At 43.9% G+C, this 17,991-nt stretch overlaps 1 protein-coding gene across 6 annotated transcripts in view; it reads left to right on the top strand.

The window, feature by feature from the left end:
* AMOTL1 (angiomotin like 1) overlaps nt 1–17,991 on the top strand; it is a 167,788-nt gene that overhangs the window by 96,164 nt on the left and 53,633 nt on the right. For all 6 annotated transcript variants that reach the window (XM_036859739.1, XM_036859740.1, XM_036859741.1 and 3 more), the window contains one exon: nt 1,654–2,587. In XM_036859739.1, the coding sequence (XP_036715634.1) occupies nt 1,654–2,587 (934 nt within the window). The remainder of the gene's footprint in view (nt 1–1,653; nt 2,588–17,991) is intronic.

Below are 17,991 nucleotides of genomic sequence, written 5' to 3'. Positions count from 1 at the left end.
GGGAGCAAAGTCCTGGAGGCCAGAGAGAGCTCGCATGTCTGGGAACTTCTTAGGGTATTGCTGGAACTTGAACTCCAAGGGGTTGCCGGTGAGGGGGCCAGTGATGGCATGAAATGCTGCTGGATGGATAAAGCAATGCCTGCTACACCCTGTGATGGAGTGTCAGTTTCATCCTATAATTACTTGTTGAGGAATTTTGTGCAGAGGAGTGATATGATTAAGTTTTCTGGTTTGAAAAATCTTAGGGCAGTGGGGAAGATAAGTTGGAGTCTGAGGGGGTGGGTTTGGAAGTGGGAAAGAGACTAGTGTCAGAGAAATAGATGAGGTGGCTGTTGGAATGGTTTGGGTATGGGGCTCCGTGGGCTTGTCATGTGGAATGAACACAGATTTCGTTGTGGAATGAGTCGGATCCTGGATCTGTCTCTTCCTACCTCTGCGACCTTGGTGATTTACCTTCTCTAAACCTCTCTCCTTATCTGTAAGCTGGGGGAATTAATACCTGCCTCATGCGATTATATGTGGACTAAACTAAATAAAGGAGGGAACTTAGTACAATACCTGGCACATCATATGCTCCTTAAAAATGGTTTTTGTGGTTGTACTGTGGTAATTGATAATGAACTTGGAGACTGGCAGGGGAATAAAGGGGAGAGTTGGGAGAGATGTTTCATTTCAGAGGTAGAATTGACAGGCAGGCGCTGACCAAATGTTGGGGGTAAGGGAGAGGAAGGAATTTTGGAAAACTCTCAGGTTTCTGGCTTGGCAAAGAGTAGACGAGGCAGGGATACAGGGTTTGTTTGGATGGGCTGAGGAAGACACGTTGAGTTTGGAGGACCTGTGGGCCATCGGCTGGTGGTTGTAAATGGGTGGGCCATGGGTCAGTAGGTTCAGACGAGCGGTGGATGAGATGAGAATCTGTCGAAGTGAGGATGGGTGAGTGCTCAGGGCAGAGCTGTGGGAAAGAATTTAAGGGGCAGGTGGAGAAAAAGGAGCCAGAGATGGAGTGTACAGAAAGCAGCAGGATCCCGAACCACGAGAGGGGGTGGCCTGGATGCTGAGTGAGGAGAGCATTTCAAGAAGTGGGTGATCACATGCTAAATGCTTCAGAAAGGTTAGGCTGGAAAGTTCTCCCTGGGAATGATTACTAATCAGAGCAGTAGGGAGGGCAGTGGACGGCGCGTTCGGAAAGTGGAGATGGCAAGTATCGATTGCTTTCTGAGGACGATTAGAAGGAGAGGAGAGATGCAGGGTGGCAATTAGAGGTTTATGTAGAGCCATGAAAAGATGGTTTCTTTTTGTTTGGTTCTGAGTTTTGCTTGTTTTTTTTCTTTTTCTTTTTTTTTTTAAGACGGAAAAGACTTGACCTGTTTATATGATGAAGAGAAGGGGTCGGTGGGGAGCTTAAAGGAAAGGGAGGGCTTGAAGGCCCGAGTAAGGTCTAGGAGGAAACAGTAGGCAAGGGAAGGGAGAGTAGTAGAGACACTTTGATTTGGAGAGATGCTTCCATGAGAAACTGTAGGGTAAATGGGAGTGACAGTGTATTGGAAACCTTTAAATGCCTCTGTCATTAGAAAGTTCGTTATTCACCATGTGCGTCCAGACCTATATCTGCGTGGAACAGCTTGACATCTTTTTCCCATGTTTACCTTCTAGTTGAGGATCCTCTTTGTAACTTCCACCCGCCGAACTTCCCGAGGATCTCAGAGGTGGAAATGAGAGGTTCCGAGGATGCGGCAGCTGGAACAGTGTTACAGCGGCTGATCCAGGAGCAACTGCGCTATGGTACCCCGACCGAGAACATGAACTTGCTGGCCATTCAGCACCAGGCCACAGGGAGTGCAGGACCAGCCCACCCCACAAACAACTTTTCTTCCACGGAAAACCTCACACAAGAAGACCCACAAATGGTCTACCAGTCGGCACGCCAGGAACCGCAGGGTCAGGAACACCAGGTGGACAACACGGTGATGGAGAAACAGGTGCGGTCCACGCAGCCTCAGCAGAACAACGAGGAGCTGCCCACGTATGAGGAGGCCAAGGCGCAGTCCCAGTTCTTCCGGGGGCAGCAGCCGCCGCCACCGCAGCAGCAGCAGCAGCAGGGGGCCGTGGGTCACGGCTACTACGTGGCCGGGGGCGCCAGTCAGAAGGCGCGGACTGAGGGCAGGCCCACGGTGAACCGCGCCAACAGCGGGCAGGCGCACAAGGACGAGGCGCTGAAGGAACTCAAGCAGGGCCACGTCCGCTCTCTCAGTGAGAGGATCATGCAGCTGTCGTTGGAGAGGAACGGGGCAAAGCAACACCTCCCTGGCCCAGGGACCGGAAAGGGGTTCAAGGCGGGCGGGGGTCCCTCCCCAGCCCAGCCTGCAGCTAAAGTGCTGGACCCCCGAGGTCCTCCACCCGAGTACCCCTTCAAGACCAAGCAAATGATGTCCCCGGTGGGCAAGACCCAGGAGCATGGACTTTTCTACAGTGACCAGCACCCGGGGTTGCTCCACGAGATGGTCAAGCCTTACCCTGCTCCCCAGCCTGCGAGGACAGAAGTGGCCGTCCTGAGGTACCAGCCACCCCCAGAGTATGGGGTAACGAGGTGATTATCAAGCCTAGAAGTTTTTTTTTTTTTAATTAAAAAAAATTTTTTTTTATTGAAGTATAGGTGATGTATATTATATGTTATAGGTGTACGGTATAGTGATTCACCATTTTTAAAGGTTATACTTCATTTATAGTTATTATAAAATATTGACTGTATTCCCCATGTTGTACAATATATCCTTGTAGCTTATTTTATACCTAATAGTGTATACCTCTTAATCCCCTGCCCCTACATTGTCCCTCCCCCCTTCCCTCTCCTCACTGGTAACCACTAGTTTGTTCTTTATACCTGTGAGTCTGCTTCTTTTTTGTTGTATTCACTAGTTTGTTGTATTTTTTAGATTCTACATGTAAGTGATAACAGACAGTATTTGTCTTTCTCTGCCTGACTTACTTCACTTATTATGATAATCTCTAGGTCCATCCGTGTTGCTGCAAATGGCATTATTTCATTCTTGTTTTCTTTTTAATAAATTTATTTATTTATTTACTTATATTTATTTTTGACTGTATTGGGTTTTCGTTGCTGCACGTGGGCTTTCTCTAGTTGCGGCGAGCGGGGGCTACTCTTTGTTGCGGTGCACAGGCTTCTCATTATGGTGGCTTCTCTCTTGTCGTGGAGCACGGGCTCTAGGCGCACGGGCTTCAGTAGTTGTGGCACGAGGGCTCAGTACTTGTGGCTCAGGGGCTCTAGAGCACAGGCTCAGTAGTTGTGGTGCATGGGCTTAGTTGCTTCACGGCATGTGGGATCTTCTCGGACCAGGGCTCGAACCCGTGTCCCCTGCATTGTCAGGCGGATTCCCAACCACTGTGCCACCAGGGCAGCCCCTATTTCATTCTTCTTTTATGGCTGAGTAATATTCCATGGTATATATATGCCACATCTTTATCCATTGATCAGCTGATGGATACTTGTGTTGCTTCCATATCTTGGCAATTGTAAATAATGCTGCTGTGAACATGGGGGTGCGTGTATCTTTTCAAATTAGTGTTTTTGTTTTTTTTGGATATATACCCAGGAGTGGAATTGCTGGTTCATATGGTAGTTCTATTTTTAGTTTTTTGAGAAACCTCCATACTGTTTTCCATAGTAAGCCTAGTGGTTTAATTCATGTTTTTAGCACTCATTATTTTCAAGGCGTGTTAGGTTTTTATCGTCATTTTTTTTCTTGTGCATAATATTTAATAAGCAGCATTTTGGCCAAAATATGCAGAGTGAAACAGAAAAGAGGGCAATTGGGTATTTCCTCCAAATGTAACAGAAGGCAGTTGGGGATTTATGAGTTTAGGGGAGGAGCCTCCATTGCTGGCCGTCCTTGGGAGCTCAGCCCAGTGGCCTGGCAGAGCAGCAATTTTCCTGGCTGGCTCTGTGGAGCGTGTCCAAACTCCTGGAACATATTATTACCATGGGGTTTTATAGAGTCTTTCTTCACTGTAGATTTTAAAGGAAAATGTAGTCTGAATTCTAGAACAGAGGAGTTAAAGGGACCACAGAAATCATATAGCCCCACCCCCGTATTCAACAGATGAGAAACTAAATTCCCACAGTACTCGACTCTGAGGCAGCTGGAGCAAGGCTCAAGTATCCTGACTGTCAAAACCTGATTCCTCCATTGCCTTAATTCCTCCTACATCTGATTGATGGATTCAACAACACTTACCGAGTGTGTACTCTGTGCAACTCTGTACTTGGTCCAGAGATAAAGATATGGTTCCTACCCTCAAGGTCCTTCCAGCATCGTCTTGGGGGAAACCAGCATCTTAACAGATCCTCGTGGTGCAGTGTGCTGTTTTAGGATAAAAATATGCAGAGAGCATTAGGGCACCAAAGAGGGTAGTGTGACTCACAGCTGTAGGGCTTAGGGAGAGCTTCACAGAGGAGGTGACATTTGAGTTGGGTCTTGAAGGATAAATAAGAGTTGTGGGGTAGAGGTGAAGTAGCAGTAGGTACTATGCAGGGGAGATGCCATTTCTTCAGACAAAAAGCTTTGGAAGTTTTGTCTGGCATGAGCTGTAATAATGCAGAGCACTGGTGGGGTAAAAAGTAGCAGAAGATGTGTTTGGACAGGGAAGTTGAGACCAGTTGGTGAAGGTCTTTGAGTGCCATACTAAAGAGTTCAGAATTTATCCATAAACAATTAGGAGAACCAGTGTTTTTGAGTAGATACTATGTTGATGTTTACTAGGTTGACTTCAATGGCAGCGAAGGATGAATTAGAGGAAGGGGATACTGGAGGCCAGGAGGGCCTCAGGGACCAGGTCAATTGTCCAGATAAGACTTGGTGAGGGTGGCCTAGGTTTGAGGCCATAGGTATAGGGGAGCCTTATATGCTAAGAGAAATAGAATTGACATCATTTAATGATTGATTAGCTGTGGACGTTGAGGAATAATAAGGCAGCTGGAAATAAGGCAATTGGAAAACAAACTCTCAGGAGAGAAACTGGGGCTGGAGATACACATTTGGGAATCGCCAGCGTTTAGATGTTTCTGAGCTTGCTCTGCTCAGGGAGAGCATGGAGCATGGGAAGAGAAGACAAGTGACCACTGCCTATCATGGATATGTCTTCATTCTCACCAAAGGCTTTATTCATCTGTTTCTAAATCAAATGAGCTGAGATTTCCCCGTGCCACCCCAATGGCAGTGTGCAGGGCATACTTTGGCTGTACATCTTGCAAAAAGGGAGTGACTGGGCCTTGGCAGAGGGAGTGAGCTGGCTGGTCGACCTGCCACTTACTTCCCAGCTGCTGACACGTTTCCCTGCATTCGGTGGGGGATGGCAGCTGTGAAGCACTATACCAACCTTTAGGCCCCTGACAGGCAGCAGAACTCAGTGGGCACAGTCTGACCCCACTGGGGAACCAAGATGGGGCCTGGGAGGGCTCTTATTCTTACCCTTTTACGGTTCCTTAAGCCAGGGAGAAATCTAAACTTAAAAACTATCAGGTTTGAAGAAGAAAAATAAATCTTCAAATCTCTGGTTTTTAGAACATTGATTTGTCAGAGTTAAATAACCCATGATGTTTATCCCAGAATCATATCAGAGTTTGGTTTATGGTAGTTCACATTTGTTTAAGTCAGCCTCTAGAGCCTGATAGAAAGTGAAAATATCCCCAGATGAAGTCTCCTTCCGTCTGCTTGGCTTTATTCTTTGTTAAATGGCCATGCATAAAGTGGATCATTTTGCTTTTTGTCATTTGGCAGTAGATGTGCTGTGAGTGGGAGACACGGTAAGGGGAGGAGGGAAGCTCTTCCTAGAGGGCTACCCAGTTATTGGTGGGCGGTGTCATTTGTCTCAAAGTTATGACATCAAAAAGAAGAAGAAATGTATGAAGGATTTGACCTGACTGCCAGGCTTGACAGCTGGGTCCACATGACACATCCAAATGTCCCAGAAGACGTAACAGACAGGCCATTGAGGCTGGGCCGCAGAGCTACAAGGCGCCTTTGTGAGCTTGGCCACGCCTAGCCTGCATGACTCCAGCAGTGCAGCCTTTGGCAGACAGGGTAAACAGAGTTGCGTCCACACCAGCCCTGCTTCAGACACCTTCAATGTGGCCTGAGCTCCAAGGGTTGGATCTGAAGTTCAGCAGTGTGTGATGTTCAAGTTATCTTTGACCCACAAGAAGAGCAGGGCTCCTTTTAATTTCACTGACACATTCCCTTATGCTTAACGGGTTATCAGTTTGTCATTAATAGTGATGGTTTGGGAAGCTGCAGGCTGTCGGGTCAATACATCATAGACTCCTCTGAGTCAGAGAGGCCTCTGACTGAGATTACTGGGTGTACGTCCGGGCCGCGTGCTGCAAAAATGGCCTCAGTGTGTTGTGAATGTTCAGTGTTCTGATCCAACCCATCGGGCTGTCGAGACTTCAGTTCTTTTTGCCTAGAGGTGGAAAGGTCCAAAGAGCATAGAGCTTAAGATAAGATGAGGAAGAACTTGGAGTTCTTTTGCCTTCATTACTGAGTCACAAATTCTCTCACCTGCTCTGATCTGCTAACGGTGGGAGATGTGGTGGGTTATGGGCTCCTTTTGTGGGAAACCCCATGGAGAGACCACCAGTCAAGGTGTGCTTGACTTGCACACCTTGGCCTTCTTCGTGAGTGTGCTAGTGAGGCTGGGGAGATGGAGGGACTAGGGCGACCTGGCCCTACTGAGGAGGCTGGTGGGGACCTCCAGGGACCATGAACGGCCATGGATAGAGACGACTCTGGTTTTGTTCCTGCCCCATCTTCCGTTTCCTTCAACCTGAAAGTGGAAATGGATATAAATAAGGACAAGGTGAGAATTGGACAGGTTGTTCTATGGAGAATTAGGCTTTAAAAAAAATAAATAAAAGGAAGAATTTTGATATTAACTCTGACACATTTTGTGGAAACAGAGCACTTCTAAGAGTGGTGACTTGGCTTATGCAGTCTGTACCGTTAATAGAAGTGAATGCACGAATGAATACCAGTGGATGATCTGATTTTCATCAAAGCAGTTTGGAGCACATTTGTCAAATGTATGTTTGTTTTCCAAAGAAATCTGTCCATATTTCCAAAAGTGGAAACTAAAGATGCTAAAAAATTAAAGTATCCTACTTCCTTAATACAACCACTGTTAGTTAACATTTTTCCTGTACAAATTAACTTTTTCACATGTTGTAATCATAGATTATATTCCATTTAGTATCTTAGCTCTTTTTAGATAGTATTGTATTACAAGTCTTTTTCTACAATGTTTGTTTTCATAACCATCCTTTCTATCGCTGCATAATATTTCATAAATTATATCATTTACATCTTTTTCTCTATAAATAGTATAGAGACCATCATCATGCACATCTCATTTTCCATATTTTGGTTTACTTCTTTAGGCATCATTATTTAGAAATGAAATTATTGGGTACATTTTAGTTAAATATTTAATGACTTCTGATACCACATAACTTTACGAAAACATTATAGTGCCTGTTTCACTACCCTATGACCAACATTAGTCATTATAATTACAAAAACATTGCTAATGTAATAGGCAAATTGTGTTAATTTTTAATTTTCATTTGCAATTATTAGCTTGGTTAATTTGGGTGGGAGGTGTGTATTTGACTAGTTAGATTGATTTGATTTTGAAAATTGGCCCTCGGTATTTTTGTGTTCATATGATCCGTATATTTTCATGGCTTCAGAAGAAACTAAAACCTGTTTTCTCTAATACTTGCTCTGATTTTCCAGTTTCTGGAACTCCATCTCCACCCTTCTCAGGTAACAATGGAACAGAGGCGGTGGTAGCACAGGCTTCTGAGTGCCTGCGGTCTGCCAGGCACGGTGTGGGTCATCCCCCCCCATCTTCACAACAGTTCTCAGGGATGAATACTCTGAATATCCCCATGTTATGATATGGGGGTTTATGATCTGATAGAAACTTAGGCTGAGAGAGAGAGGTTAAAGTAACTTCGTCACGGGCACCAGATTGGAAGTGCGGGAGCCGGGGTGCAGCCCTGGACCTCTCTGCCCCACAGTGCCTCTCCCATGAGTGTAAACACTCAACCATTGCCAAAGATTTCCGGTTTTATTTGGCGTCACTTAGCCGGTGAATTTCTAATCAGATTTATATGTCACACCTGATGTCCAGCCTGTGTTCTGCCCCCCTGTTTTTTTTCAGGAGGACCAGGATCCCCTTTCTCTCCAGATACCTCGGAAGACTTAGGAACGCACTGAACCTTGCTGACAGCTGTAGGTTGTGAGCTTTGGCTGTCTTTGGTTTGCTTTCATTTGGAGGTCGGGGACTTTGAAGCAGTATACCAGCAGTATATGGAGTTGTTTGCTTTAGCCTGTGTTTAGCAGAATGTTTCCGTTATGGAAGATGATAAGTTACTCTTTTAGTGATTTTTGTGAAAAAGACTAAAAATGACTTCTGTCAATGAAAGGCACTCTCTTTCTGCCTGTCCATTACCTTTTCTGCCCTTTATCTTGGCTGCATCTTGCCTTTCAGCATATGGGGTTTGATTTACTAGCTTCCCAGAAGCAGAGGGAAGAATGATAACTGCTTATTGATAGTTTATTCATCTATGAATGTATTCATTTTTTTCTTGGTGTGTAGATAGATACTATAAAAGCAAGGAGTGGTGGTGTTTGACCCAGCCTTTCTGTCCTGGGCTGGTACGAGCATCTTCTTACAAGATGATGTCAGAGCCGGCGGTGCCGTGGATCCCCTTCCACAGAGCACATTTGCTCCTTCTCTTCACAAGCCAGCATCACCACCACCATCCTTCCCATCAGCGCAAGGGGCTCGCAGTTTCCTGCACTAATGGAGGGACCCTATAGTGTGACTGGTCCCCCAAATCGCTCATGTTTTCCTTTAAAAAATGCCCTGTACCTTTTCCCCTAGATAAACCTCCTGGTGTGGTTTTATTTAGCATAGAGTCAAAGTTCCTGATGCGCTCGCTGGGAGCATGTCAAAAGACAGTGCAGGGAGGAGGGAGGGAACAAAGAGGGCACAGCCCTGGGGCACATGTGGCGAATTAGAGAGAGAGAAAGCCTCTCCCCAAGAACCCACATCGATCCAACAGTGCAGCCAGAATGCAGTTTACAACGTGAACAAGCGTAAAGATACGGGCTAAAGAACAGGTCTTACTCTGGGTGGGCGTGAGGTCTGGAATGTGCTGTAGTACAAGAAAGAATGTTGGATGGTCCCGTCTTACTCTGAGTTGGAAATGGCTGGAGGACGAAGGAGGATTTTTGGAGTAAGTGTGTTTCCAAAGTGCTGATTTGCAGTTTAGACAGTTATGAAAATGAATTGCTCTGTGGCATCAAAATGTGAGCTAGACCCAAGGCTATTGGATTAACAACTATGCGTTGCTCTTAAGAAAAGTGAGGCCAGGGAGTGTTATTTAAATTCCACCAGCTAAACATGTGTTTTGAATACCAGCGTTAAAGCTTAGGAGTTTGTACAATTTTTAAGCTGAATTATGGCTGGATGAGCCAAATAAAATGCCCTCTTTATTGTGAGAAGCAACTCTGCAGTGTGGGAATTTCAAAAGGCTAGGGTCAAGTTCAGGTTACTTTCTCAGGCAATCTAACACAGTTCCAGCAGCAATGCATTAAATGAGTGGCTTCTCCAAACAAGAGGATTATCCATACGCATCCTGCATAGCAATAATTTTGATATTAGCTTACCCAAGACCCTAGTCTCAATTTGAACATTTATGGGTCTCGTGTCTGCACCACCAAAGGGATCCAGGTGGGAAGGCTGTGGGTTTGGGAAAAGAAGATTTGAGGGGTTTTGAGTCCTGGCTCTCCCACTTTGTAGCAAATTGAATAAGTTCTCAGAGCCTCAGTTTCCTTATCTGCAACTTGTTACAGCTGATTCTTCCTAAAACTAACTGATTTTCTTCCTTACATAAATGAAACATGTTCATTGTAGAAAATCTAGAAATATAGGTAACTCCCACTTCCTCCACGCCCTAAAAAAAAAAGAAGGAAAATAGAAATTGCCTGCAGTCCCATTATCTAGCCGTAACCATTGTTAAATACTCCGTTCACTGTTGCTTTGGGGGTTAGACAATTATAAGAAAATACTCGAAGTTGGAAATCTCTAGGTAAATAAGAGGTATTTTTATTGAGTGAGAAGTCTTAAAATTTGAACCTCTTCACAGCCAAGAAGCCCTTTGTTATTTTCATCTCATTTTAAAATTCTTTTATTTTATTTTGTTTACTTTCTCTGATTATTAGAATAACAGTGCTGTTTTTTTGGCTTATCTTTATTTTCTAATTTTTCTCATTTTTTGGCTTATCTTCATTTTCTAATTTTTCTCTATTTTCTAATTTTTCTATAACATATATTACTTAGTGAAATTTTTTTTGAATAGCCATCCGTGTTCATTGTAGAAATTGTATAAAGAACAGAAAAATATGAAGAGTGAAAAAAAATCCCAAATTTCATCACCTAGAGATAGTCATTCTGACCTTTTGTCATAGTTCCTTCTAGTCATTTTTCTATATATTATTTTTTACTCAGGTGAAATCCTAATATGTATCATATCTTGAGAATTTTAAAGAATCTTTGCTTAGAGGCTCAGTAAACATTCATTGAACTGAACTGTTAATGTTGATAAATGGAAAAAAGTTGTTTTGATTTTACTTCTCTACTAAGAAGTTTGCTTTGGGAAATGTATTTAGCTGTTTGCATTTTCTCTTTTGAATTACTTGATCATATCCTTCATCTGTTTATCCATTGATGTTTCTTTTCCTGTTGTGTTTTGGACAGTTTTTGTCAGTCACACAAGCCATATTTATTAAGTATTAGCATGATGGCCTAATTGTAGATAAATATATAGCTTAATATATTGAATATAGCTTGCTGATCACCATTGATGCTTGGGGATCTGGGGACAGTAGAGTGGGGACTGCTGGTCTGTTTGCATGAATTGTTCTGTTGCTCACTGTTTTCTGGAATTGTCTCCAAAATGAGGCCTTTTGGTGTACAGGCAATGCGGGCTAGAGCAGTGCTGAACAATAGAAATATAATGTGAGGAGGGGAAGGAGGGGTGGGATAAATTGGGAGATTGGGATTGACACATACACACTACTATATATAAGATTGATAACCAATAAGGACCTACTGTGTAGCACAGGGAACTCTCCTCAATACTCTGTAATGACCTATATGGGAAAAGAATCTAAAAGAATCAGTGTATAACTGATTCACTTTGCTGTCCAGCAGAAACGAACACAACACTGTAAATCAAGTACACACCAATAAAAATTTAAAAAAAATAAAATGGCTAAATTAAAAAAAAAATAAAGACATTGACATCCTTAAAAAAAAAGAAGGATAATCTGGGTCACATATCTAATTAAAATTTTTCTTGTGGCCATATTTTTAAAAAGTTAAAAGAAACAGGTGAAATTAATTTAAAAACATGTTTTAGATAACCCATTTTTAAAGATTGAAGTATAGTTGATTTACAATGTTGTGTTAGATTCTGCTGTACAGCAAAGTGATTCAGTTATACATACATATATACATTCTTTAAAAATATTTTTTTCTATTATGGTTTATCACAGGATATTGAATATAGTTCCCTGTGCTATACAGTAGGACCTTGTTGTTTACCTACTTTATATATAGTAGTTTGTATCTGCTAATTCCAAACTCCTAATTTATCCCTCCCTGCCTTCTGCTTTGGTAACCATAAGTTTGTTTTCTATGTCTGTGAGTCTATTTCTGTTTTGTCAATAAGTTCATTTGTATCATTTTTTAAGATCCCAGTTATAAGTGATATCATATGATATTTGTCTTTGACTTACTTCACTTAGTATGATAATCTCTAGGTCCATCCATATTGCTGCAGATGGCATTATTCCTTTCTTTTTTATGGCTGAGTAATATTCCATTGTGCATATATACCACATCTTCTTTATCCATTCATCTGTCAGTGGACACTTAGGTTGCTTCCATATTTTGGCTATTGTAAATAGTGCTGCTATGAACATTGGCGTGCATGTGTCTTTTCCAAATATATGCCCAGGAGTAGAGTTGCTGGATCATATGGTAACTCTAGTTGTAGTTTTTTAAGGAACCTCCATACAGTTAGTTAATCCATTTAAAAACATATTTTTAGATACATGGTTTAGTTAACCCATTATATGCAAAATATTATGATTTCAACAGGTAATCAACATAAAAAACTATTAATGAGATGTTTTACATTTTTTGTACTGTCCTCAAATTTTGATGTGCCTTTTATACTTCCTGCACATCTCAGTTCAGATGAGTCACATTTCAGGAGTTCAGTAACCACATGTGGTTTGTGGCTGCTATTTTGGACAGCACAGGTCTAGAAGAAAGTGAGGACCTGTGTTCAAGAGAGAGTGTCCTGACGTGTACAGGCATCACCTTTATACGCTTGTTCTGCATCGCATGGCAAGAAAACAGTTCAGAAATGGAAGATTCTATGGTGCTAGCATTTGCTTTTATTCCTTGTTGAAGCTTTAGTGTTAGGGACTGGGATTCTCAACACATAGTGTTTGAAGAGGAAGCGACACCCAAGGGTGCATTTGTCCCTTGCCTTTCTCCTAACACCCGTTAGCAGTGTGTGATAATAGCAGAGGCTAGCAGTTATTAAGTATCAATAGTTTCCTAATGATAGACACTATGTGCAGTGCTTTATATGCATTATCTCATTTAATTCTCACAACAACTCGAGGTAGATACTGTTACTATCACCATTTAAAGGTGACGAAGATGTTAAAAACTTGCCCATGGTTACTTGGCTAGAAAGAAGCAGAAGCAGGGAAAAGAGACCCCGTATTAAGGAACAGTGCTCTCCTGTACCAACATGGGGCAAAAGCCCTGGTGTGGTGGAAGTATGCGGGTTCCAACCCCCAGTTCATAGCCCATTGTTTTGCTTTATAAAGACTGAGATCTCTGGTTTGTGATCCTCTGAGCCTTAGTTTGCATACTTTAAAAATAGAATAATAATATATGGTGTGAGAGCAGGGAATGCCCAAGCTTGTGAGAATGAAATGACAGTGGATGTAAAGTGCTATTCATGGCACATTTAGTACAGGTATAATGTAAACACATACATTTAAACAAGCTTATTTATGAAGGCTTATTGTATGCAGAGAGAAGCAAATGGACTGTTGATTAGCTGTCTCCAATGACCTTGTTTCCCCAGTCCAAATAACCTTGTCACTCCAGTTTTGAGCTGCATTTTGTGACTGCTCAGTACATGAGAACGGCAGTGACGTGGAGCTATGTTATTATATTGGCAATGTCTTGATTGGAGATTCTACCTATATTATCCAGAACAAATCTAAATACCAGAGGTCTCTTCCTTAATAAAACAATGTTGAAGGTTGAGTCAGTCTTTGAAAGTGCATCAAGCATATATGGTCTCCTAACTTTCCCTTGGGTTCAGGGGCCAAATCAATTGACAGAAATGTACTGGGTACCAACTTAGTATAAGTCATGATTTTCTACCCTCAAAAAAACATGCATGCTAATAATTAGGGAGGAGAATACACACATGCATAAAAAATTAAATAATATTGTATTTAAAAATTCAAGAGAAGGTAGGTTGTCAGGTGTGTGATTCAGGCAAGGTTGTAAGTTTGGAAGCAAGAAGCGGGTGTAGATTCTGGGGTCAGGCTATGCCTGGCATGGTCCAAGTCACTGACAATGGAAGACCAGCCTGCACGGCTTCCCAGTATGACCCCCTATTTTGTCTCTTAGATGTGGCTCTTTAAATGCTCCTTGATTCTTGTTTCTAATACATCACCGTGGGCTTGGGGCAAAGAGGCTTTTTCAGCCCTGCTCAGACGTATTCAAATAACTGGTCAGTTCAGTGGCATGTGGGAAGAGGTCACTTTCTGTGGTGTCCCAAGGCTCATTTGGTTCCTTGAGAAAGGAGCAGGACCTGTTGGTGGTCCTGCCTTGGTCTGTGTGAGGATTAAGCAAGGTGATGAAATGTGCTGCCTGGCAGATGGCATAGACCCTCAACAAATGCGAGTTGAATGCTCTCTGTAGAAGGGACATTGACCTATGAAAGATAATAATGTTGAAGGTAAGTAACAGTCCAAGAGAACAACTCAGGGGCAGGTTTCTAGGCTTCATGCTTCGCCCGAGGTGGCTCAAGCCTACGAAAAGCTCTGATGCTGTTGTTAGGACGTGAGCCATGGATGTGGTGGTGGTTCAGACTGAGCCACAGGAACGCGCGAGCAGAGGACAAAGGGCGGCTGCCTTCCCTCCCTGCTTTCACCTGGTCTGTTCAGGGAAAGAGTGAACTACAAGGACTCTGAAATTGAAAAGCCTGGGCTTTGATCTCCTTTGTGTTTCTATTATCTCTGTTCCATTTTGCAGGTTACTTACCGTCCTGTGCCTTGTGTTCTCATCTAGATACAGAGACTTGACAATGATGCCTGTTTTATAAGGCAGTTATAAAGGTCAGAATGAGATGATGCATGTAGTGGTGCATACCACAGTGACCGGTATGTAAAAAGTGCCCAGTAAATGTTAACCATAACAGAAAAAAATTATTGGACTGCTCATGAAAGCCACACTCAGGGCTAGGCTCTGGGATACAGATGATAATAATTACAATAATGGTGATAATAGCTAACATTTGTCCACTGCTTAATTTGTGCCTGGCTTTATACATATTAACTCCTAAAGTCCTTTAACAATAAGCCAAGTGGTGGATGGTCCCAGGAGACACATGATGTCAAGTAACCTAGCTCTCTGCCTTCACTTTCTAACAGGGGGCGTAGGCTCCCAAATAGACGATTGTGGCATAGAAATTCTATTCACAAGTAGTTTCTCAACAAATGTTGGTTCCCATCTCCTCTTTTTCCCTTTTCTCTGTGTCCCCGTTATGAGGAAGGGTTTATCCTGACCGTGGCTGATCAGTAGCGTTATCTTTGGAAGCTGGGGATAGCTTGTTTCATAGCACTGGTATGATCGTGACATTTTCCTGCCCTCCCCCACCATTCTTTCCTCTTCATTTACCCTCAGCCAGATTTGCCTTGTACAGACCTTTGTGCCTACCAGCCCCAGCTGTCTGAGTAGCGAAGCCACGGAACAGAGGTTTGCTCTCCCGGCTGCACGTCGTCCATTGTAATACGGTGCTTCTTGAATGTGTAACCGAGTCATTTTGTGAGGCCGGTGTTCTCTCTTTAATAGAAGACTTCCCATTTTGAAAAACCCATTCTTTCTGTCTCCAAGCTTGGCAGACACCCTTTTCCTGCATTGCCACTCAGGTAACTCGTCACTGTCGTGGATGGCGTAGGCTGGCATTATGAAAAAACCTCCCTTTTTGTTATATAAAGGAAAAGGATGACCGAGAAGATAAGCCCATCACTGACTGTGAGTTCCAAATCCCAGAGCCCAATAAACGTTAAAAGGTAGAAGCCCCAGCCTGAAGCTGCCTGGGTCAAAGGCAAGCCCGGATGCCTCATTTGTGCCCACTGCAGCTCCAAGGAGACACGCCACGCTTGTCGTTTGCGTTGGATGAAGCGAGAAGGGAGAGCCGAGGAGGTAGGGATGGGTGTCTGCCTTTGAATTGAGGCAGTGTAATTTGTGACATTTTGTCTCTTGCCAAGGTAACCTCTTTCCATGAAAATTGCACCGTAGTATTTAGCCAGCCTGCGGGAATGCACGTACTCACTAAGGATCTATGGTTTTCTGGGTCCACGACTGATGGGAGTTCCTGTGATCTGGGGTGAACGTTGGGCGTTGTGAAGAGCAGCCTGGGGCATCTCACTCTCGCTATGGAGGTGGACTTTGTACACACAGACTTCCTCATACACGCGGGGCGACACATATTCACATACACTTCAGTGTGGAAGGGGCACAAATTCATCAGAACGCAGAAATGGTTTATTTCAGAACGGCCAGATAGTTAAGTATTCAATAATAGGTGCGGAGAGGGAGGGAGGAGGGAGGGTTTACACTTCCCCATCGACAGCACTCCTTTCTGAAATCTGAGACACTTAAGGAATAAAGAACGACACTGAGCTCTATGGTTCTCTACCTTGACTTGGGGAACTTAGATCCCAGCTATTTTAACATGAGATGGATGGGGCGCCTAGATCGAAGGCATAAGGAAATCTAGTTGGGAACTATCTCCTAAGCCCCGGTGGAGTGCTCTGACATTGGTTACCAGAGCAGAGCTTGTGGTTAGTCACTCTGGTGGGATCTGCTGGGTTCCTTTTGAGGTCATCTTTAGGAGTAACTGCATCTCCGTGGAGGGAGGGCTAAGGTGGCCGTTGTCAACTTTTCTGCTAGAGTTTGACATTTAGCTGCCAGGAGTCAGCATTCAAAGGATGCTTAAAATGCCCTAAGAGATACTTACAAAATGAGAGATATGGAGGCTGACAGGGTCCAAAAACATTCCAGCAAATATACTCAAAAGGAAATATAAGGCCAGATGAGCTCCCGAGAAAAAGTGTAGTAGCTCTGAGAGTTTTGGCCACAGATGGCCACAAGTAATGTGAAGTGGCACAGGAAACTGTTACGGAGTAGAAGGATCTCAACCCCTTGATAGAGAAAGTTGATGATTTGGGGGTTGCTGATAATTCTTAGCACCCCAGTTCCCAGACTGAGACCTAAAGGTTGAAGGGGACAGCAAGAAAACCGAGTCTTTTCCCAAGTCTGCAGAAGAGCGACAGCCGTGGTTGGAAAACTAGAGGCCAAGACTGTCTTTGCTGTTTACACCCTATAGAAGTTGTTGTTAGGAGCCCTTGGCTTAGGCTGAAAGAAAATACAATGATTCTTATGAAACAGGTTAACAGAATCATGAGGAGGGGATCGTTAGGGAGGGGCGACAGGAGGTGGAAATTCAAGTAAAGGAGCTAGTACCCAGAATTTGAACCATCAAGGGACACCTCTGTGTGTTCTTTTTAACCTGGTTAAAATCAGACTTTCGATCCTTAGACCTCCTTATCTCAGCAAATCAGAACACACAAAGTTTGTTCCTTCCCTAGGACCTTCCCATTTCATTAAATGGTACCCCTGTCCATTTGTGTGGACCCCAGAATCTAGGAGTAATTTAAAATTTTTTCTCACTTTCTCTCTCCCCATACGTAATATAAATAAAACATACCCCAGATCCACGTACTATTTCTTTTCTGATGCTACCCTCTGAGCCTTCGTCAGGTCTCATCTTGACCACACCCAGGCCTCCTCACTGGGCACCTTTGGTCCATCCTTGCCAACGTACATCCCATCTACACGCCACTCAGAGTGGAAGCAGCTCCCCCACTGGCCCCCCTTCACACTCTAAGGGAAGGGCTGGCCTTGGCTCGCAAAGACCCTCGCCCATCCCGCTGGCCTTATCTTGTGCTGCTTTTGCTGGCTGTGCTCTGTATCGACTTGCTTTCTTCCAGTGGATCTTCTCCTCTAAGTCCTGCCTTAAGCCCCACTCGCAGGCGATTCCTCTACCTGGAACACTCTTCCCACTTCTCTACCTGCCCCCAACCACTTTTTCCTCCTTGTCTGTCAACAGACTTCAACTCAAGCATCCACCCCTGACCTCTCGGTATGACCTAGCCGCTCAGTCATTCCCTGTCCCTGTCACCCTGATTCTTTGGAGAGGGCTCATTACTTTTCAGTCCCTGGCTTTGTGTGTTTATCGTGTGATGGTGTGTGCCTGTCTCTCTCCCCGAGAACCTAAGCTTCATGAGAGCAGGGACCCTGTCTGTCTGCTCCACTCTTTCCTCAGTGACCAGAACAGCGCCGATTCCGATGGGGAGAGCCCATTAAATATCCGTGGGATGGAGGGTTGAAGCTGCTTCACTCAACCTAGCTTGGACCGTGCGTCAGTGATGACCCCTGGCAGTAGAAACCTTCCATAGTGCCCGTGTGGTTGGGCTTCCCTCCTCTCCCCACCACGGCCCTGGGGTCTGACTGCTG

The sequence above is a fragment of the Balaenoptera musculus genome, chromosome 8 (genome assembly GCF_009873245.2).
Source record: "Balaenoptera musculus isolate JJ_BM4_2016_0621 chromosome 8, mBalMus1.pri.v3, whole genome shotgun sequence".
Classification (NCBI taxonomy): domain Eukaryota; kingdom Metazoa; phylum Chordata; class Mammalia; order Artiodactyla; family Balaenopteridae; genus Balaenoptera; species Balaenoptera musculus.
This window is presented reverse-complemented; position numbering and strand designations above follow the sequence as displayed.